Raw genomic sequence first — 22,783 nt, 5'->3', positions numbered from 1 at the left:
GACTTACCTGGTTTGCATGACTATTCCGTTTTATGGGGCCAGTGTAGACGTAGCCATATGTGATTATTTCAAAATAAATCATTTCAAAATAATTCCTGAAATTACTATTTTGAAATAGCATGTCCATACAGATTGGAGGCTAAATTGCATTTAAAGCTCCCTGGAAGCACTTTAGGCAGGGCATCAGGATTACAGTCCGTTCCTGTAGCTATCTGACACTTGTGCTTAAAGGGACTCCTCTCTACAGCCATGTCTCACATCCATTGTCTACCTCCTCGAGAGAGACAGCAAACTCACACCATATGCTCTGGTTGACCTTGCAGATGCCACAGCACTTCCGACATGGAACTGCTGCAAAGCAGTGCCAGGCTGTTTGACCTCCTGCTGAGCCTCCTGGTTTAGGTCATGTAGAAGGCCCACATGGTGCTGCAAGAGGATGACGACTAGCCCAGAACAGGGGAACTCCTCACACGGGCCCAGGTGCTCCTCCTGTACCACATTCCCTTCCATCCTTCCCTGCACACTGTGCACCGCTGCTTCTGGCACTGGAAGACCAGTTCCAACTGGTGGAACCACATCATCATGGAGTGGTGGAATGACCGGCAGTGGCTCCAGAACTTCAGTATGTGGAAGGCCACCTTCCTGGAGCTCTGCAAGTGGATCACCCCTGCTTTCTGGTGATGGGACAAGCAGACGTGACTGACTATTTCCCTCCAGAAGCACATCAACATCGCACTAGGGAAGCGTGCCACGTCGGACAGCTAGCGCTCTGTTGGGAACCAGTTCAATGTGGGGAGAGAAACTGTCAGGGCTGTGCTCATGCAGGTTTGATTTTTTTGCTATGTTACTAGGAGGATGGTGACGCACTGGAATGGGTTTCCTAGGGAGGGAGGCAGAATCTCCAACCCTAAAAAATTTTCAGTCCTGGCTTCACAAAGCCCTTCTGGGGATGCTTTAGTTGGGGTTGGTCCTGTGCTGGGAAGGGGCTTGGACTCAGTGACCTCATGAGGGCTCTTGCAACCCTGTGAGTCTATGTATCTATGATTCTATAGGTGGTCATGGCCATCAACACCAGACTTCTGCGGACTGTCATCACCCTGGGCCACATTGAGCCCCGTCATCACTGGCTTTGCCTCCATGGGCTTCCCCAACTGTGTGGAGAAGGGGGCATTGATGGCACCCACATCCCTATCCTGAACCCCAATCACCGGGCTTCTGACTATAAAAATAGAAAAGGGTACTTTTCAATGGTGCTGCAGGCCCTCATGGACCACTGGGGCCAGTTCATGCATACTTCAGTTGGGGGATGGGGAAGGTGCATGATGCCTTTAAGTTCAGGAACTCCAGCCTCTTCCAGAGGATACATGCTGGACCTTTTTTCCTCAACATGGGAAGCCTGGACCCCACCAAAGAGACCTTCAACAACAGGGTCAGCAGGTGCTGCATCATTCTAGAGTGTGCCTCATCCTCCTGGACTTTGACAATCGGAATATTACTCAGGTGGTGGCAGCCTATTGTGTGCACCACAATTTTTGTGAGAGCAAAGGGGAAACTTTCCTGCCAGGATGGGGGGCAGAGGCTGAGCAGCTGGCTAGGGATTTTGAGCATTCAGGCACCATTGCCATTTGGTAAGGTCAGCTGGGGGTTGTGCTCATAAGAGAGGCCTTGAGGTAGAGTTTCAGTCAAGACCAGCTGTGAGAGTCTCCCCTGGGCCTCTCCACAAGGGGCCTCTGCATTGCCCCTGTATATCTTTCCTCCCCCCCACCCTTCCCTTCCCCTGCCCACCTTTCCTTTTTCCCCCTCCCCTGCAGACCAAATAAAAAAAACGTTGTTTTGAAAAACAATTCTGTTCTTTTTATTTGTGGAATATATAACAAGGGAAGGACTTAAGAAAGAACTTGGGAGGAGAGAGAAGGGGCTTAGGGATGGGCCTGGGACTGGCACATGCCTTGGGTATCATGGGATGACTCGGCTGCCTGAGAGGTCCCACTGCCATGTGTTCATGGGCCTAGGTGGTGCCTGGGGGGTGGGTGGGTACTAGGAGTTCAGGGGAGTATGTGAGTGGGGTCTGGTGGCCTGCTCAGTAGCCACAATCATGTGCTCCACGTTGGCGGTGATTAAGGAGCACATGGTCTTTTGTCATCTGCCTCTGCTCCCAGTCAGTCTGGCGCTCCTCACGGTCAGTGAGCCGCTCCTGATGCTCCTCTTCAAAGTTCCAGTTGAGGGAACAGATGCTCCATACTTCCAGCTGGGTCAGCTGTGAAGACAAGTGACAAGGGTAGTCATCCCAGGAGACACTGTGTATGAAACCTAGCTCTAATCTCTGAGCTGACACCTAATGTCTCAGTTCAGACAATGGTGATGTGCTTTGAGCAAAGCCATCTGTTGCGTAGACAGCAGGCACTTTCCTGCAGGGGCATGGTCGTCCCAGGGGAGCCTTGCTATACCCACGTTCTGAGGATGAGTGAGCATATAAAGATACTGGCCAGGCCAGGAACCTGCAGAGGGGAGGAGGGAACAGGGTGGCTCAGCCTCCTTCCATGTCCTGCACATGTCGGCTTAAACAGTGGTAGGGTCCCATAGACAGAGAACTTCTATCTCTGCCTGCTTAAGGAGAGAGGAGATGGTGTTGGGGGAGGTGTTTGTGAGTGGCAGATGCTGCATTCCTGGGACAGTGCTACTGGGGTCCCCACCTCTACCTTCCCCAGCAGGTTCCCATGCAGGGGGTCGGTGTCTGCTGCCTTGCTGCACTTAACCAGCAGTGGCTGTTGCTTGAGAGTGCAGGCATGAGCCTGTGGCATGTGCAATGCTGCTGTGTGTTCCCAAGACCTCATTCTTCTTAGTGGTGGCTTGTGGGGAAGGTGTCTCACCATGGAGTCTGCGGTAAGGCAGGCCTGTGCAGGAACCTTGTAAGAAAGAGAGAGGGGTTCCTTTGTGAGAGTAACATGGGGCATGTATGCTCCGGACTGGCACCCAATGTGCAGCCATATGCATGGGCTGCTGTGTGATCCCCAGGCTGAGAAGGTTGAGCGAGGAGTGTACACCCCCTTGTAGCCCATTGCCTGCCCCTACATTTTTATAGGGAAAGTGATAGAACTCACCTGCAATGCCTTCTCCAGGTTCATCTGACCCCCGGGAGACATTCCTGGGAGGAGGAGACCGGCTGTAGGTAGATGAAGACCTCCTAGCTGCCAGGCATGGTATCCAAGCTGGCCTACTCCTCCTCCTCGTCCTTGTCATATTCCTCCTCTTCAGCCCTGCCCTTGTGAAGGCTGACACAAGGTGTGTCTTGGCTGGTGTCAATGACGAGGGGGGAAGGAGGGCCCAGGATGGCATCCAGCTCCTCGTAAAAGCAGTAGGTCTGGGGTGCCACCTCAGAATGGGAAATTTGTTCCCTGGCCTTTGTGTAGGCCTGATGCAGATCCTTCATTTTCACTCACACCTGGTTCTGGGTGCAGCTGCGCCCCTTCTGGGACAAGCTTGTGGCCATCTAGCTGTAGACCTCAGCATTGTGCCATCTGGTGTGGAGATCCCGGAGGTTTCACTCCTTACCCCAGACCTCTATAAAATCCAGGATCTCTGCACCAGTTCAAGTGGGTACCTTTTTTTGCCCCTGGCCAGGGGCTTCTGAGGTGGCTGCTGGCATGCTGGCAGCTGTGTGAGGCTCAGAGGCAGTGCTGTGCTCTGCCATAGCTTCAGTGCTGTGTGGCACAGGACTGGCAGGGCTGTTGAGGTGCCATGAGCCCTTTCCCTTCTGCCAAAGGTTTAAAAACTGCAGGAGAAGGGAAGCATTGAGTTGTCAGGGCTGTGGCCAGAGTAGCCACCAGGGCAGCTACGAGAGGCCTGGGGAGGCCACTTATTTTGAAATAGCAGCAGCTGAGCATCCACACTAACCCTATTTTGAAATATCAGTTTCAAAATCAGCATTATTCCTCATCAGAAGCATGGGTAATTATTTTGAAATAATAAGGTGGATATATTTCTGTGTGGATATATTCTAAGGGCACAGTGTAGATGTGCCCTAAGTTGCCACAGGACTACCCATTGTTTTTTAAATGGCTACCCCTCTGAGACTTGATTCCCTGAGTTTATTGTAAATTCATTTTCCGGGAAGCAATGAATATAGGTTCAGAACTTCTTCTGCGCTAAGATGTAGAAGAACAGGCAGTAGGAAGGAACAGTCTGTATTTTTACAGTTAAATATTTTTCTAATAATGTGCTGTGAGTGAACAATGTTCTTGCAAGTATCTTATAAAAGGAAGCAGCTGAACAGTTACAATTGTTTAAATCTTGATAATTCCTATTAAATGATAGCCTTTCTGTATGTCATATCTATACGAATTTTATTTCAGAAGTGTTTCATATAAAATATATTTTCATTTTATTTTCAGCTTCTGTAGCACTGTGTAGAAATTTTTAAAAAAAAAGCTAAGAAGGGATTTGTGTGACTGTCATGAAAATAAATGGAGTTGGTTTGGTTGTTTTTTTGATGAATTCCTATGTACCACTTTGAAAAAATACCCTTTCTGGGTAATCATTGATAATCATGAAAAATAATATAAAGGGATCAGATTCCTCTTCATATTCCTCTTTCCTTTCTCATGTTTGCTAGTTCCTTACTATAGTCCTGTCTGAGCCTAGTTATAAGCTTAAGAGTAATAAGGGTACTACCAGACATTTTTACCATAAATAATAATAATAGAATTTTTCTCTTGCTCTGTTCTTTAAATTTATTTCCTTTTAAAAATTATTACCTGCTGGGTTTGATGCTAATAATAGCATTATATGAGCCATAGCCAGCACTATCAGCTTGTAAGGAAAGTCTGCATTATTCATCCATATCTGCGTTTAAGTTTATATATTGCCTGCCACTATCTTTAGCAATTTGAGTTGCATTGCACTTGTGCAATTACTGGAAAGTAACTTTATCTGTTGAGGCCTACACAATCACAGCAAGGCAAGATGCTGGGGAAGAAATGTAAGATAAGCATCATCATTGATTTTAAATATGGCCCATCTTGAAGCTACAGATGTGCAATGAAAATCAATAAGGACTGTGTCCCAGGAATGTGGTAGGCTTAGCTGCTCCATAGCAACTTTTTCATGACCTTGATATTATATTCCATGCAAAGTTGCATTTTGGCAAAGCCCTGTTTCTTTTGTATTTCTCTTTGAGCTGACAGGACCCAAGATAGTGGCAATATTTAAATGGCAAGCACAAGAAACAGATTACATAGTCGATTGCAAAGATGCCTTAGAAGCCAGACAGAAGTTAGATTTTCTCTAAATTGTGGGGAACAATCTTAGTATTTGTTTTGTTCATTTCAAAAAATGTAGCTTATTGTTTCAGAGGAGAAAAATCTAGAGAGCAAAGTATGAACTTTTGTGATCCATTGTATCTGTGATGATTTGGGCACCCGAATACAAGTGAAGTGACAGTTTCTAAAAAGCTGTGCACAACCAACTCCCAGTGAAGTCAGTAGGGAGTGCAGGTGCTTCGACAACAGCAGTATAAACCCCGGGATCTTATGTATAAATTCTATTCTTGGCATAGACTCATAGACTCATAGACTTTAAGGTCAGAAGGGACCATTATGATCATCTAGTCTGACCCCCTGCACAGTGCAGGCCACAGAATCTCACCCACCCCTCCTAGAATAATCCTCTCACCTATGTCTCAGATATTGAAGCCTTCAAATACTTTGAAGGCCCCAAGATGCAGAGAATCCTCCAGCTGTGATCTGTGCCCCATGCTACAGAGGAAGGCGAAAAACCTCTAGGGTCTCTGCCAATCTACCCTGGAGGAAAATTCCTTCCCGACCCTAAATATGGCGATCAGCTAAATCCTGAGCATGTGGGCAAGACTCACCAGCCAGACACCCAGAAAGTTCTCTATAGTAACTCTTATCATCCCTCCATTGACCTATTTCCCACTGATAATAAATGGTCAATTAGTTAATTGTAACAATTAACACAACACACACTTCCCTCAAGTGTCCTGTATCTGCTTCTCCTCTACCTGGAGAACTCCCACTCTAAAGCCTCACTCACAGGGGGAAAAAAAAACCCACCACATACTACCAAACACTAGCTCAGCACACAGTAAGAAAGCCCCAATAACAACACACACTTCCCTCAAGAGTCCTGTATCTGCTTCTCCTTTACCTGGAGAACTCCCTCTCTAAACTCCCTGTTAGCACTCACCTGTTCACAAGCTCCTTGGTTGCTTGCCCACTGCCTTATAAAGCCCTGGAGTGCCTGAAAGCCCCTCCCCTTACCAAGGCTCAGCCAATCAGCAGAGTGAGCATGCACTCACTGGGTAATGAATGAAACAAGGCAAGGATAGTTTTGTGCTTAAGTCACTGGGCAGTGACCTGGGACCTCTGAGTTCACTTCCTGGCTACAGAATTCTGGTGTAACACTGGGCAATTTGCTTCACTTGTACCTGTCATATGAAATGTAGCAACTTAGGGTATGTCTAGACTACATGGCTCCATAGACGGAGTCATGTAGATGAGGTTTCTAGACATAGGGAAATGAAGTGGCAATTTAAATAATCGCCTCTTCATTTACATCAACATGGCTGCCGCGCTGTGTCAATCAGCTGTTTGGCGGCACAGCACGGTAGTCTGGACGCTCCGCGATCAACAAGGGAAGCCCTTGTCGACCACCCCGTTGTGCCTCGTGGAATGAGGTTTACTGGGACGGTTGACAAGAGCTTCCCTTGTTGACTGCGGAGCATCCAGCCTACCGCACTGTGTCGCCAAACAGCTGATCGGCACAACGCAGCAGCATTTTTATGTAAATGAAGCGGCGATTATTTAAATCGCCGCTTCATTTCCCTTTTTCGAGTACACTAATCTACATGGCTCCGTCTATCCTTAGAGACTGGCCATTAGATACTGAATTCATATCTGGTATTAATTGAATGGTATGTAGCTCATGTCATAAATATATATATAGTTGGGCTTTTTTAAAATAGCCTCTGTGTCAGGGTGCGGTCATGGAAGACCCCTTCCGGGTGCTTTCTAGGGTGCTGACAAGGCCAGTGCCACCCGCCTTCCTGCTCTGTGGGGTTTCTCACTACCCTGTCCTGCTGAGCTGGCTCCCTAGTCTCCCGCAGCCAAGGCACAGAGCTGAGATCACTGCTCCCTGCTGCGAGGAGCAGTACAGACAATGAAACTCTTCAAGTCCAAGGAAAATGCAGTTTTGGGCCTAGGTTCCTAGGATACCACTCCCCAAATGAGATCAAAACCCCACAAATGAATTATTTAGGTAACTCTCTTTAGCAATGAAAGGGGATGTACACACTGATTGCTCCCCCAGGTAATAATTATTTACACTGGACTTGATAGTAAATAAAGATGATTTTATTAAGTACAAGCAGTAGGGTTTAAGTGGTTGTAAGTGAAAACGGGCAGAACAAAGTAGATTAACATTTAAAATAATAGAAAACGCTTAGCTAATTCTACCACTAAAACCTCAGGACAAATTTATTACAAACTCACCCTAAAACTGCTCTTATTCCAGATAAGCCTCCAAATCAGGGAAGTCTGATTTTCCCTATGGTCTCTGGTTCACTTTCTTGGCTGTGATATACCAGCCCAAACACAAAGAAACTCCTAGCTCCCTGTTGTTTTATAAATTCCCATTTTGGGTGGGAATCCTTTTTCTGCATTCCACCCCTAGATGGAAAGTTACCTGGCCAGCCCCTACCAATTAGAGAAGTCCCATGACTTCATTGGATCAACCACTGCTAAGACTTAAAGGATAAAAGGCTGTTTACATATGATTGCCCAGACACTGAGGCATCCTAGCATTGCAAACACCTTTGAAGGCCACCCTTTGAACATTTAAAACCATAAAGCATTCCATACTCCATATGAATTATATATACACCAAATGATACATACACCAAAATGAGATATACAGTCCCAGCAGATTATGACATGAAGATTGAGGGTATGTCTACACTACAAAGTTAATTTGAACTAACAACCGTTAGTTCAAATTAACTTTAATAGGGGCTACACATACAAACCGCTAGTTCTAATTTAAATCCAACTAGCGGAGCGCTTAATTCGACCTAGGTTAACCTCATTCTACGAGGAGTAATGCCTAGTTAGAATTAAGTAGTTCGAATTAAACGCTGTGTAGCCACTTAATTCAAACTAGTTGGAAGCTAGCAGCTTCGCAGGTTGCCCTGGTGGCCACTTTGGGCCAAACCAGAGAAACTCTTCTGCCTCCCTCCCGGCCCCGGAGCTCTTAAGGGGGCACGGTCTGGCTACAGTGCTTCTGCCAGATGCAAGCCTGCCAGCACCCAGCCAGCAGACCCTGCACCTGGCACGGCATGAGCCAGCCACCTGCTGCCACCCAGCCCTCCGCCTCTTCCCAGGACCAGGCTGGAGGCTTCCAGGAGCCTGCCCGGGGGCCACAAGAGGCGGGCGCCTGCCTGGTCTAGTGCGGAGATCGTGGACCTCATCAAGGTTTGGGGGGAGTCCTCCAACGTCCACGATATCCGCACTAGGCACAGGAATGCAGCCATCTAGGGCAGGATAGCTGCCAGCCTCACCACCAAAGGCCATAGGCGAACCCAGGAGCAGGTCTGCATGAAAATCAATTTGGTCCAGTGAGACCCATGACCCTGAGCCCCGAGCTAAGAACATAAGAATATAAGAATGGCCGTACTAGGTCAGACCAAAGGTCCATCTAGCCCAGTAGCCTGTCTGCCGACAGTGGCCAGCACCAGGTACCCCGGACGGGATGGACTGAAAACAATGACCAAGCGATTTTTCTCGTACCATCCATCTCCAGCCTTCCACAAACAGAGGCCACGGACACCGTTACTACCCCCTAGCCAATACCACTCCATGGACCCAACCTCCATGAATTTATCTAACTTCTCTTTAAACTCTGTTATAGTTCTACCCTTCACAGCCTCCTGTGGTAAGGAGTTCCACAGGTTGACTATGTGCTGTGTGAAGAACTTTCGCTTATTAGTTTTAAACCTGCTGCCCATCAATTTCATTTGGTGTCTTCTAGTCCTTATATTATGGGAACTAATGAAGAACTTTTCTTTATTCACCCTCTCCACACCACTCATGATTTTATAGACCTCTATCCTGTCCCCCCTCAGTCTCTTCTTTTCTAAGATGAAAAGTCCCAGTGTCTTTAGCCTCTCTTCATATGGGACCTGTTCCAAACCCCTAATCATTTTAGTTGCCCTTTTCTGCACTCTTTCCAAGGCCAAAATACTTTTTTTGAGGTGAGGAGACCACATCTGTACACAGTACTGAAAATATGGCGTACCATAGTTTTATACTTCCCCTTCTCCGGCTTCCCCCTTCCCGCTCCCTCCTCCCAAGTTTCCCCCTCCTCTCTCCTCTACCACCCTCTCTCTTTCCCTCTTCCACCTCCTTTTCCCAGTCTCCCCAGAGGTTAATCCTCCCTCCCCCAGTTTTGTTAAATAAAGAGAGTTTCTATTTTTGAACACTCGTGTTCTTTATTTTTTACATCAGCAAGGGGGGCTAGGGAGGGGTAAGTGGAAGGAGGTGAAGGAGGAATGGGGCATGAGCCCCCGATGGGGAGGACTGGAGTGGCTCTAGGTTTCTTGGGGTGGAAGCCCTTCTGCAGGGCCTCCTGGATCCTGACAGCCTCCTGATTGATCCCTCTGGATGGCAGCCTGCAGCAAGTGCAGCCGGGCTGATGGCCGAGTGTTGTGATGTGCCGAGTGTGTGCACTCAGAGCACTCCAAGACAGGACTGCTTTGCTGTCCCTCATCGAGTTAGACAAGCAAGTGGGGAACCCTGAGAACTGTCTGTCCGGGAGGGTCAGGTCCCTTTAAGCACAGCCCTCTGCTAGCCTGAGACAGCAGCTCCACACTCTAAGTCCTAACCTGATGCCCTGCCGGCACTGCTTCTGGCCATCCTTAACCTCGGTTCAGGGTCCACTCAATGTGGACATGCTAGTTCAAATTAGCAAAACGCTAATTTGAATTAGTGCATCTAGACCTAAAAACTAATTCGAATTAGCTTATTTCGAATTAACTAAATAGAATTACGTTAGTTCGAATTAGTGCTGTAGTGTAGACATACCATGATAGGTTACATGAGACAATTTGTCCCAAGCATCTTTGAGTTATGCATGTTTCTGTCCGTAAATCCATTTGATAAAGTATGGGGGGGGCATCCATTACATGCGCAAACTGAGACAGTGACCATTCAAAGAATTGTGTCTTATGTAAAATTACTTGAATGGATGAGACAGTTAACCAAATCATTCTCCTCCTCATGCTGGGAGATTTAAAATTAAATGGTCAATTTTTGAGCATGTTAATTTTCAAAAGCTATTTACACTTTGTTTTCCTGTGGTGGCTTGGAATGATGAACATATGATAAAAAGATAAGTGAACTTTTTTACGTAGTTTGGATAACAATTCAAAAGAAATATAAAACCTCATGCTTCAGGATATAGGACTATACCAATTGATGGTATTAAGGAATAAACTTTCTTGATTGGACAGCTATTCTATAATTGTCCATTATCCAGTATTTTTCACCTTCCTCTGAAGGACTGGTGATAGCTACCTTCAGAGACAGCACTCAGAATTTAATGGACTATTAATTCAATCAGGTGTAGTCATTCCACAGTTCCTACATCGGTATTGAGTAACTTTAGTAATATGCAATTTTAAATCAGTACTCATCTACTAATAATTTAATTAGTTTTCGCCAATGGTCTCCTCACTCCCTCTCCATGGTAGATGATGTGAATATGATAGGTAAAGTGTTAAAATATTTCCATGGCAGGGAAATTCACAAACTTTTTTCCCCTCTATCTCTCCTACTTAGCATTTCTGAAATCCCAGCATTTCCCTGTGTTACCTATGAGTTAGACAGACATATACGAAGCTTTGACAGGTAATATTTCTTCATTCTCCAAAGTATCGCCAATTATAGGTGTACTGGGTATATAACATTTCTTTTTAATACCATAAATAACATTTGATGCACAAGCATTAAGGTGTAAGGGGATGTGAATTTCAAATGTGTGAGAGGTGTAGATTTACTAAGTTGGCTAATAGTTAGAATTGGGAATTTCATAATGGGGACTACATGCAACAACTCTAACATAAGCACTATAACTATAACTCTATTTCCTTTTATATGTCATGTTGGTACACAGATAAGTGAACCTGGGTTTTTTTTTTTAAATTTCTCTGGAGTCTGGAAGAATAATAAATGGATTCACATTGAGTTCATTATAACTACTGTTTTATTTCAGGACAAGTTGTCAAATAAAAAATGCTCATTACTTACCATTAAATCTAAATAGGATATGTTTAAGCAAAACTTAGAGACCTTATTGCTGCAACACCATATTTGCATTTCTTGAAAATCCTCTGGAATCAGGTTACAATTCTTCTTGGCTATTTTTTTCTAAATCACTCAAAACCCATACTTTGTTCCCATACAAAGGTAAGGATAGAAATCACAGGTTTAGTATTTACAAATAATAAGATGACTCCTTCAGTTTAAATCCATAGTTCCTCTGGCACAGTATTGGACAATTATAACTGAGATTTTGTTTTCAGCTGGAGAAAGTTTTATACTCTACAAAGTTCTATTTTCTACATTGCTAGTATGTATTGATTAGTGAGTACTCATTGCTGAATAATACATAGGGAAAACATGGTCCCTACCTCAGGAACTTTAATTCTAAAACAGAAAAATAGTACAGTACAGATGTAAAATGCACCAAGATGACAGATGATTGTACAACAGGTTTCTCAAAGGATGTAACAACCCTGTAAAAATTAACTTTGAAGGATATGAATGAAGAGGAGAATGATTGCTTGATGCCCCATGAAAAGGAGGAAGTTCCCAACACGGGGAAAACTAAAAAAGGCACAGAGATGAGCATGGAAGAAGACAGCCAGGGAATAATTAAGAAGGGGACTTGGCAGATTAGAAAGAGAGATGGATCGGGCAGGTGGATTCATATAGAACCTTCCATTACTGGTATCATCTCGACCTGAACTCCATTCTAATATGGTTTTTAAGTCCTGGCCTGACAAAGCCCTGGCTGGGATGGTTTAATTATGGTTGATCCTGCTTTGGGCAAGGGGCTGGACTTCTATAATGGAGATTGCCTATCTCCTAGAACTGGAAGGGACCTTGAAAGGTCATTGAGTCCAGTCCCCTGTCTTCACAGCAGGACCAAGTACCATCCCCAACACATTTTTGCTCCAAATGGCCTCCACAAGGATTGAACTCACAACCCTGGGTTTAGCAGGCCAATGCTTAAACCACTGAGCTATCCCTCCCCCTCTGATGAACTCCAGAAGTCTCTTACGGTCCTATGATTCTAATATAGTTTTTGTCTGTGAATTAAAATAGACATTATACTCCTCCCTACAGAAAGAGGAAAGTTATGCTTTCTCTTTGACTTGATCAGCTTGATCTTATTAAGTAAACAACACAAACACAAAAGAAGGGTCACCACTTAAGAGCTTCAACTCTCTTTCTCTGGCGTAGTGCACCTTCCCTCCCCCAAATGGCAATTACTTCTGCAGCAAGGAAGTAATTTTCTCCATTTAAAAGTTCAGTACACGTACAAGACAAACAATAAAAACAGTGAGTAGTCCTGCAGCATCTTAGGCTACATCTAGACTGCAGCACTTTTCTGGGATACCAGAGATATCATGGAAAAGCACTGCCACATTCAAGGAATGCTCGCGCTTTTCCACAAAAAAAAAATTTTTTTTCAGAAAAGCAGATGCATTCTTTCACCATCTCTGTAAACCTCGTTTCATGAGGGAAAAGAGGTGTGCTGATAGAGGAGGTTTTTCTGAAATTTGTCCCTCTGCACACTCGCCAAATTTCAGAAAAGCCTCTTTCGGAAGAAAAGTGGAAAAAGAAACACAAATTGCAGTTTATAATTTGTGTATCTTTTTCCAACTTTTCTTTGTAGTGTAGTCATAGAGACTAACATATGTATATTTATAGTATCATGAGCTTTCATGGGCAAAGCCTACTTCCTCAGATGAGCTTGATTGTAGAAAAAAGGGGGACACCCTCACAATTTATAACAAAAAAAGAAGAGAGAGGGAAAAATACCTGTCAATTATAGTGCTGGTGCTAATGAGGCCAATTACCTGCCCCAGGTCACCACCAAAATTCTCTGTACCCCCTCTCCCCACCTCCTCCATGTCACAACTCCTTCCCCGACCCTGAACTTCCTCCTTCCTCACACTTCTTCATTTTTTTTCCTATTTATATGGCTATAAAACCTTTTACTATTGGTTTTAATTCCCTTTGCAAGGTCCAATTCTACATGACTTTTAGCCTGTCTCACATGCTCTAACCTCATGCTCTAACATCAATAAGGTAGCTTTCTTTGCTGGTCCCTCCCATCTTCCACTCCTTATATGCTTTCTGCTTTTTCTTAATCACCTCTCTGAGATGCTTGCTCATCCAGCTTGGTCCAACACACCTGCCTATAAATTTTTTCCCCCTTTCTTGGGATACAGGCTTCTGATAGCTTCTGCAACTTTAACTTAAAATAATCCCAGGCCTCCTCCGCCTTTAGATCCATAAATTCTTTAGTTCAATCCACTTCCCTAACTAATTTCCTTAATTTATTAAAATTAGCCCTTTTGAAATTAAAAACCCTAGTCTCAGATTTATTTTTGTTTATCCTTCCATTCAGTTTGAACTGAATTAGCTCACGATCGCTCGAGCCAAGGTTGTCCCCTACAACCATTTCTTCTATGAGGTCCTCACTACTCACCAAAACCAAATCTAAAATGGCATCCCCCCCTTGTTGGTTCAGCAACTACTTGATGAAGGAATTCATCAGCTATTGTATCTAGGAAAATCTGAGCCCTATTATTATTACTAGCACTTGTTCTCCAGTCTATATCTGGAAAGTTGAGTCTCCCATGATTACGCAGTTTCCATTAGTATTTACTGCATTAAAACATTAAAGAGGTCTCTATCCATATCCAAATTAGATCCCGGTGGTCTATAGCACACCCCAACCACTATCCCAGGGGAGGATCTGATAGTTTTCTTCCCCAATGTGATTTTTGCCCAGACAGACTCTGTCTTCTCCATTCCATCACTTTTTATTTCTTTACAATCTACCTCATCATTGATATACAGTGCTACTCCGCCACCTTTACCCTTATTTCTATCTTTCCTAATCAGAACATACCCTTCAATACCTGTACTCCAGTCATGCCTAGTATTCTACCATGTTTCTGTTATTCCTATAATATCTGGTTTCACTTCCTGGACCAGTAGCTCTAGTTCCTCCATTTTGTTACCTAGGCTTCTCGCATTGGTGTACAAACATCTTAATTTTTGCTGTTTGGCCTCACTCACATTCTTTACCCAATTTGGCCCGGACATCGTACCTCCAATATGACCTATTAGACTAGTATCCACTCTACCCTTCCTCCTTATGTCCATTCTCCTACCTCCCACTATATCCTTTCTTACTTTGTTTTCCTCCATCTCAATGCTAAAATCCAGCGTAGAGATTACCTGGACATCTCCCAACCGTCTCCCCCAAATTCCTAGTTTAAAGCTCTCTCAATCAGTTGTGCCAGCCTCCATCCTAGAAGTCTATTTCCCTCCCTACTTAGGTGAAGTCCATCCCGAGAGATCATTCCTCTGTCCATGAATGCCTCCCAGAGGCCATACATCCCAAAGCCCTCCTTATAGCACCACTGCCTGAGTCATCTCTTGAGCATCATAATCCTGTTACATCTTAGTTGCCCTTTTCTAGGAACAGGCAGAATCCCACTGAAGATCACCTGAGCCTCGATTTCCTTAAGCGTCTTCCCCAGCCTGGCATAGTCTCCCTTAATTCGTTCCAGCGAGAATCTAGCCATATCATTTTTTCCTACATGAAGGATGATCAATGGATTCTTTCCCGCTCCCTTTAGGATCCCCTTCAACCTCAGTTCCACATCTCATATCTTAGCACCTGGCAGACAGCACACCCTTCTATTCTGTGGATCAGCTCTGGTTACAGGCCTGTCTATTCTTCTCAATAAGGAGTCTCCAAACACGTACACCTGCCTTTTTCTGGTGACAGTGTGATTCTCTGGTCTATCTCTTGTTTCCTCTGGCTGCAAATCCTTTCCATTCCTATTTTCCCTTGTAATCCTCTTCAACCCATCCTGTATCCTCCTAGTGCTCATTATTGGTGTTGTCTCCATAGACTCTTCCCCTTTATCTATGAGACTAACCACTCTTCTCTTCTTCCTTGCCCTTCCACCTTCAGTGGCCACCTGCTGTACCCCTTCTTCATTCTCCAACTCCGCATACCTGTTCTTGAGCTCAATTTCTCCTTCACTGGCCCATCTTCTCTTCTGCCTGGTTCTCTTAGTCACATGTTTCCACTGTCCATTTTCGTCGCCCAGCAGTCCCCCCTCAGAGGCCTTTGATCCTGCTTCCATCTGCATATCTAAGCTTTCCCCTTCAGCCACCTCATGCCTTTGCTCCATCATCTGCTCGAAACCCCTTCTAAACTCGACCAGAGTTTCCACCTGCATCTCCAATCCTTGGATCTTTTCTTCCATCAGCTCTATCAGGCGGCACTTCATGCAAACAAAACTCCTCTCAGGTACCCGCTCCAGGATCATGTACATCCCGCAGCTACCACATCCAACCATCCTCCTTGTGTCCTCTACTGCTTGGGTCCTGGCCACTGCTACTTCTGTGTTAATCAGCCTTCTCACCTAAATCCTGTTAATCCGGCAAACACAAAAACAAACCAAAACACCCCCCACCCCCAAGCAAAAACAAACCCCAAATGAGTCCCACAATCCAAATTCCCCTTACAAACTCCCACTCAATCTCCCGTTTACAGCTCTGTTTGCTGACTCCTGTGTCGCTGCAACTGTCTGTGTCGCTGCCTGAGTGGATGGCTACCTTTATAGGACTCCTAATCAGCAAAGCCTAATCAGGGTTCAGCTTCCCTCGTAGCACACTGCCCCTACAATCAGGGTTCAACTTCTCTCATAGCACACTGCCCCTACAAGCCTCTACACATACAAACAATACAAATACAAAACCAAATACAAACTTCTCCTCCAACAGAACTCCCACTCAAACTCCCCTGTTTACAGCTCTGTTTGCTGACTCCTTGTTGTATCATACAAGCAAGGTTGTAACAAACTTCAACAGGCCTTTATTTACCAAAGGTGAAACCTCTTTACAAAGCTGCTCCTCCTCCTTCCTGCTGCTCCCCTCTGTAGCTCTCACTCAGGCCTGGTCCATCTCCTCCCCCCTCCTTCCAGTTTCCTGTGCTTCCAGATTCCCAACAGCCAGTGCTCCCAGTTCTAATAATTACAAGCAGCATCTAAAACACCACACTCCTGTGCCACTGCAGCTGCACTTCTCTGACCCTGCAACCCAACCTCCTGCCCCAGGTCACCACCAAAACCCTCTGCCCCTGTCTCACCCTTTCCCAGGACAAAACTCCCTCCTTCACTCAAACTCCCTCTCAGACCCCACACTCTGTCCTGCACTCAAGCTCTGTCCCAGACCCTGCACCTCCTCCATAGAAGTGTGGCTCTCGACCACTTGTAAAAATCTTGGAGTGCCCCCTCCCCCATTAAAAATTATTGTCCACCTCTGCTTTAACCCCAACCTCTTTCTGATAGCAAAATTCCAATTGATTTTGTGGGAACTGTGCTTGCTTAAAAAGTACAGGTCAAACCTGATTATATATGAGTATCTGAATATGACACTTAGTCTTTCCAAGCTGATAAATGTTATATGTCCTTAAAGCAATAAACATTTTAAACAAAGCTCAATTCCATAGAAAAAACAATTTTAAAGGATGCTCAATTCCAAGCACTGTATTTTGAGAGCCACTACTTTAGTATCTTAATTTAATTCATGCCATACTTACTAACTTTACTTGCAATTATAGAGAAATTGTACTGTGCAGTGCTTTCCCTGTCCAGCAACTCATTAGTTGCAATGGTTCCTTCAGATCCATCTATTGTAAAGTAGCTGTCGGCATCACTCTTCCAATCTATGAAATACCTGCATATGAAAAAAAAAACAGATGCAAATGTATGGTGATTATACATTTATCATACGAGCAGGCAGTCTAGCTTGACTTGCTTTGTCCCCCCCCCCCCCCCGTAAATGATTATTTCTTTATTTCAAAGTCAAGGGGAAATGAGAATTAATGAACAATTTAGTAATATTAATGTTCCCATTGTTTTGAACCCTTGATGCCTAGAAACTCATCATGTGCTACCCAACTTCAATGATCACTGATCACTATCAAATCACTGCTGAAATGTCCAGCGAGACTTGTAGGGGAAAAAGAAGAAGGGCTGCTAGGCTGCCCATACAGGGGCTGGATTCTCTTCTTAGATGTGGAGGCACAAAATGGCCTGGAGTGAATTCCTCTTTTGGAGATGAGCTCCTTGAGTAGGCGTCTGTCATTCCCCTCAGTTCTGGCTTTGGTGGCATGTTATGGTCAGGAGAATACATGTTGGTCGGAGACAGGAGTGGGAAGTGAGTGTAGTGTGAGGCCCATCAAGAAACCTGTATCAATAGGTCAAAGTACAGCAATCCATAATCAGCCAGACTTTTGTCAGTGCTGTGAGAATCAGGGATCTGTTGCTATAGTATAGCAGAGAATCAAGATCCAGGCATTTTTATTCTAGGAAGGAGTTAATGAAGATGTGCTTGTAAACAGAGCAGTTTACAGAAAATCTGATAATTGTTTCCAAAATCACCCTGCTTGAATGAAAATTACTTTTAAATCTAATTTCTCATCTCATGCTACTGTTTGCAATCTTAACAGAATATTATTTTTTCCAATGGAGTGGTCTGAGCTACTAATTCCTTTTTCTTTTCATTATCAAGCCTACCTCCCATTGCTTAACTAGTAGGCAGGGTAGAATGGACACAGTCATTTGCAAAAATAGACAATAAGGATAGAACTGATCATAACTGTAGCTGAATTTAATAGAATATAAGTATTGGAGGATTGCGAGCTTCACATATCTTGTGATTTTACATTCCCTCCATTTTTTTGTGAACCAGTAAAAGAACATGTAAAACAGTATCCTATTTCTATTGCTCTCACTAGGGCTGGCAATAGACTTCACTGGACCCTGTGCAAGATGTGTGTGTGTGGGGGGTCAGATCCAGGCCCCTCCAGATGGAGCAGCATCTTGGGGTTAGCGGAAGTGGCAGGGCTGGGGACTAGACTTCCCAATGCAGTCCTTTGTGCCACCTGGACTGTGCCTCATGGGGCTCTAGCAGTAATTTAAAGGACCTGGCATTCTGGCTGCTTCTCTTGCCATGGTGGCAGCCCAGAGCTCTAGGACATTTCTAATTACTGGGCCCTGGGGCAGCTACCCTCCCTCCCCTGTTGGCAGTCCTCGCTCTCACACATTACCTATACTTTATAGCAGGGGTGGTGAACCTAAGACCCGGAGGTCAGATACAGCCACCCACTTGCCAGGATGCAGCCTCGGAGGCTCGACGCTTCCTCCCAGATTGGGGAGCCTGCACTGGTGCTCCAGCCCCCGCTATCTTCCCATGGCGCTGGAGCACACAAAAATTATTAGCTTGGAGCCCTCAGACTCTGGTGTGCAAGGGGAATGTGGGGGGGTGTCTTTCTCCTTTTTAGTCAGTGGCATGTCAATGAGGTTTTGTTTGGGGTGGGTTTTGTTGGTTGGTTGGTTGTGGGGTTGTTTTGTTTTCTGACCTACAACTGTGGATCAGAGGCCCCAGACTCAAAAAAGGTTCCCCACCCTGATTTATAGGAAGAAAATATATGTGCTGTAAAGTCAAGCAGTAGAATACCGGAGTTTTCCTTGCTGCTGAATGAAGTGATGAAAAAAATGGTACTTGACATATGACAGAGTAAACTAGATGAACTGGAATTCAAGAACTATATTTGGAGAGGAGTTAAAATAAAGTTCATGACCAAGGTTCTGTATTCCTTAGGAGACATTTGCTTTCAATTAATAATTTACATGCCTGCTAAGAAAACCCTACATATTGGTGAAATATATTATTGATTAACAATGATTTTTGCTTGTCTACACCTTAGTTTTAAAAGCCTTGTAAATGATTAATTAAAGGCATGGTGCAATGGGTACAATGGTATCCAACTGGGCTGCAATTGTCTGATGTAGATGCCCCACATTAACCAGGCATTTTTTAAAATATTGGTGTCAGTCTCCAAAATAGGTTGTTACATAAAATTCATCAGAAAGAAACATTGAAGTAGGTAATATGCTGTTTGCAGTATTGCAGCTGTTTAGGTCCCAGGGTATAAGAAGGAAAAGTTGGGTGAGATCTTATGTTTTATTGGACCAAAGTATGCGTCACAGTAACTTCAAAGTAGAACTCTGTGGAGTTCCAACACTTATTTCACTCACAAACAGAAGTTAGTCCATTAAAAGGTCAGCCACCTTCTTTTTCCCACAGGTAAAATAGGATGATATGTTTTCTGAAGTTTCTTGTTTAATAAAATATGGCTGCTACATGATTATATTTGAGATCAATGCTGAAATATACTGGAGATGATCAAGAGAAGACAGTTATGTTTGGTTAAGAACCTTTGCATGAATCAGAAGATGACTCAGAATCTGACTCAAAGACCTTTGAAGACTGTGGGAATTTTCTGATAACTTCAACCCCCTGAATCCTGTACCCAGAAGGCTACAATTTAAGGTAGCCAGTCCTACGAACAGTTATGCATTTGATTAATTTTAAGCAAATGAATTGTTCTGTTGAAGTCAATAGGGTTACTCTTATGTTTATAGTTAAGCGCACTCATCAATGCTTGGAGTCCTCGGGGCTCCAGCGTGAAAACCCTTATGCTGAATGTGAGCCAATAACACTACTCATATACATAGGTATTCACAGGATTCAGGACTAAAATAAACCATCTATTTCCCACATAGTAGGCCTAACACTGTTCCTTCTGAGTCCATGACAAAACCCCTACTGATTTCACTGGAACTGAGATCAGACCTGGGATGAGAACAATTGACCATCCTTATGAAAATATTCTTATGAAAATGGCATGCTGGTAGTGCTGGCAGAGCTCTGAAAAAAGAGATGGACTCACCATTATCAAAATGGAGTGAATACCTGTGTTTGGTGGTCAATGCTGTGCTACAATAATTATTAATTCTTAATCTAAGAGAACAGCTTTTGTGTGTGCACCTGAAGCATCTGGTTGCCAAGCTTAATTTGGAACCTATCTACTTATTCAGACTTGCTTATGCAAAACCTAAGCACCGGCTAAAAGCATTTTGAATGTAAGTGAATTCGTGGTGTTTGGTTAAGTAATAATGAAGCATAATTTCTATACAACTTAGTCTTGCTTTCAAAACCAAGGCAAGGTGCATCTTTTTTACATCAGCATTTTTTTCTTAATCCCCTGTCAGCAACACTGCAAATCTATCGAACAGCTGTGCCATGCTGGAAGGAACCTAGATGCTGGTCTTTTATTTTCCTGTGGGACTTTAAGTGCTTCTTCAAATGCTTCTTTGAGTGCTTCTTCTTTAAGTGCTTCTTCGAGTGCTTGTTCATGTCCATTCGTATGCAGAGAATTTTTTTCTCCTAGCAGCATCTATCAGGTCAGCTTGAGTGCCCCCCTCAAGTGGTGCCTTCATGGCACCTAATATAAAGCCCTGCTAACCCACCGAGCCCCAATTCTTTCTTACCACTCAATGATGGTAGATGTAATCACCATTAGCAGTGTCCTATCTGTTCATTCATTGTTTGTTGGTTAAGTTGATTAGTTAAAGATAGTTGAGTTAGATTATTTTCTTTTTTTCTCTCTTCCCTGCACTGCAGCATGTCTTGGTTCCTGAGGTTTAAAGCTTGCAAAGCTTGCAGCCAGCTTATGGTTAAGAGTGATTCCCACTCTGAGTGCCTGAAGTGTCTCCGTGAGTGTCACCAAAAAGAAAAGTGATGCATCTGTAATAGTTTTCACCCATCAACACAAAGATCACGAGCAAAGGTTCAGGATCTTCCTCATGGAGACAGCTCTCTGTCCGCTATCTAACCGGGGATCAGCGGATCCTATGCGGAACACCTTTTCCTTGGTGAATAGTGCACCAGTTCCAACAGTATGGGACCTAGCGCCTCATAAAGAGTGGCACTGATATGGTGGGACCACATGATGGGTCGGAGCAGATCTTGTCTCTGGTACCTCAGAAAAAGAAGAGTTAGGAAGAAGTCACTCTTTCACTTCATAGAGGAAGCAGCCAGCCATGGGGAAGCCCAAGACCCTTTAGCCCTTTAGCAAGATGGCTCCCACAGATAATTTGACTTCTGCCCAACAAAGGGTTCTGTCATGTCTGAACCATTACCACTTTCTGGACCTCCAGAGCTAGGAGATTTAACTTTTCTCCACTCAAAAGAAATTTGTTTGGCTTGGGACTTGATCCGCATGATGGAAGATGGCACCAATTACTCCGAATAGCGGCCAAACCACCATTTCCATCTTGTGTCAAGCCTCTCACAATGCTACGTCAGTCTCCATCTCCAAAGCATGTCTCTCTGACACCAGTCAGTCATGAGTGCAAAACTTACCAGTTCTAGGAGACCCATCACCCTTCAGCAGCACCCAGCACTGCTCCTTTGTAATTTATGCTTGAGAGAGACTTCTGAGTCCTATGCTGACTCCTATTGCTCCAGAACTAAGAACAAGAGGTCAAGATCTCTAGCCTCTATCAGAAGGCCTTTTTGGACCTCTTGTGTGTGTAACAATCAGCTCAAGGTCCAGCCCAGGTGCCCAGATCTAGATTGGCATTGGTGGTATCAGTGCTGAATGCAGCGAGAGTCACTCTAGCATCATTGTTGCCCGCATCAGCATCAGTGTCTTCCATCCATATAGCACCAGCGAACACCTCAGCATCAATGGGTTATCAGCACTTCATTACTGACAGCCTTTGGGCATTGATCTTCATCATGGAACTGGTAAGCTCTGCAACACTGACTCCCATCTCAGTACCAGTGTTCCCCAGAGCAGTGACTTCTGCCTTGGTAACAGTGACTTCCACAACACTGCCATCCATCCAGCACTGGCAGGCTCAGCAGTGCAGGCATCCATTGTTACTGCTGCACCCTTGATCACACTGACACCAAGGGCCATCTGACCCCCAGAACAACGGGATCTCCTCAGTGCAGAGAGCAGTGACAGAGGCCAAACACCACTCCTATCCTCATCTTCCTCCCCTGGGGAGTCAGTGGTAGGCTCATCAACAACTCAGCTTTGGAGGATAGCAGGGTGCTTCAGCTGCTGTTTTGCAGAGTAGCCAAAAACCTGGGGATCTAGACAGAGAAAGTGGCCAAGGGTACTGACCCATGGTATACATCCTCCTGCCTCTGGACCTTCACACATTGCCCTGCTTCTCATAATTACTATAAGGGTGTGTCTAAACTACATGGCTCCATCGATGGAGCCATGTAGATTAGGCTGATCGGCAGAGGGAAATGAAGCCGCAATTTAAATAATCGTGGCTTCATTTAAATTTAAATGGCTGCTGCACTGAGCCGACAAACAGCTGATCAGCTGTTTGTCGGCTCAGCTCGCTAGTGTGGACGCTCCTGCGCCGACCTGAAAGCCCTTTATCGACCTCCCTGTTACGCCTTGTAGGATGAGGTTTACCGGGGAGGTCGATAAAGGGCTTTCATGTCGACAGGGGAGCGTCCAGAGTGCCCCGATCTGCCGACATACAGCTGATCGGCAGAGCGGGGCAGCCATTTAAATT

At 44.7% G+C, this 22,783-nt stretch overlaps 1 protein-coding gene across 1 annotated transcript in view; it reads right to left on the bottom strand.

The window, feature by feature from the left end:
- Window positions 1-22,783, bottom strand: part of CDH12 (cadherin 12) — a 259,798-nt gene that overhangs the window by 18,900 nt on the left and 218,115 nt on the right. Inside the window, exon 7 of the mRNA XM_075921427.2 lies at window positions 16,930-17,066. Coding sequence (XP_075777542.2) covers window positions 16,930-17,066 — 137 coding nt within the window. The remainder of the gene's footprint in view (window positions 1-16,929; window positions 17,067-22,783) is intronic.

The sequence above is a fragment of the Pelodiscus sinensis genome, chromosome 2 (assembly GCF_052426305.1).
Source record: "Pelodiscus sinensis isolate ZL-2025 chromosome 2, ASM5242630v1, whole genome shotgun sequence".
NCBI classification, from domain to species: Eukaryota; Metazoa; Chordata; order Testudines; family Trionychidae; genus Pelodiscus; species Pelodiscus sinensis.
Note: the sequence above shows the minus strand (reverse complement) of the source record. Positions and strands in the feature narration are given on the sequence as shown.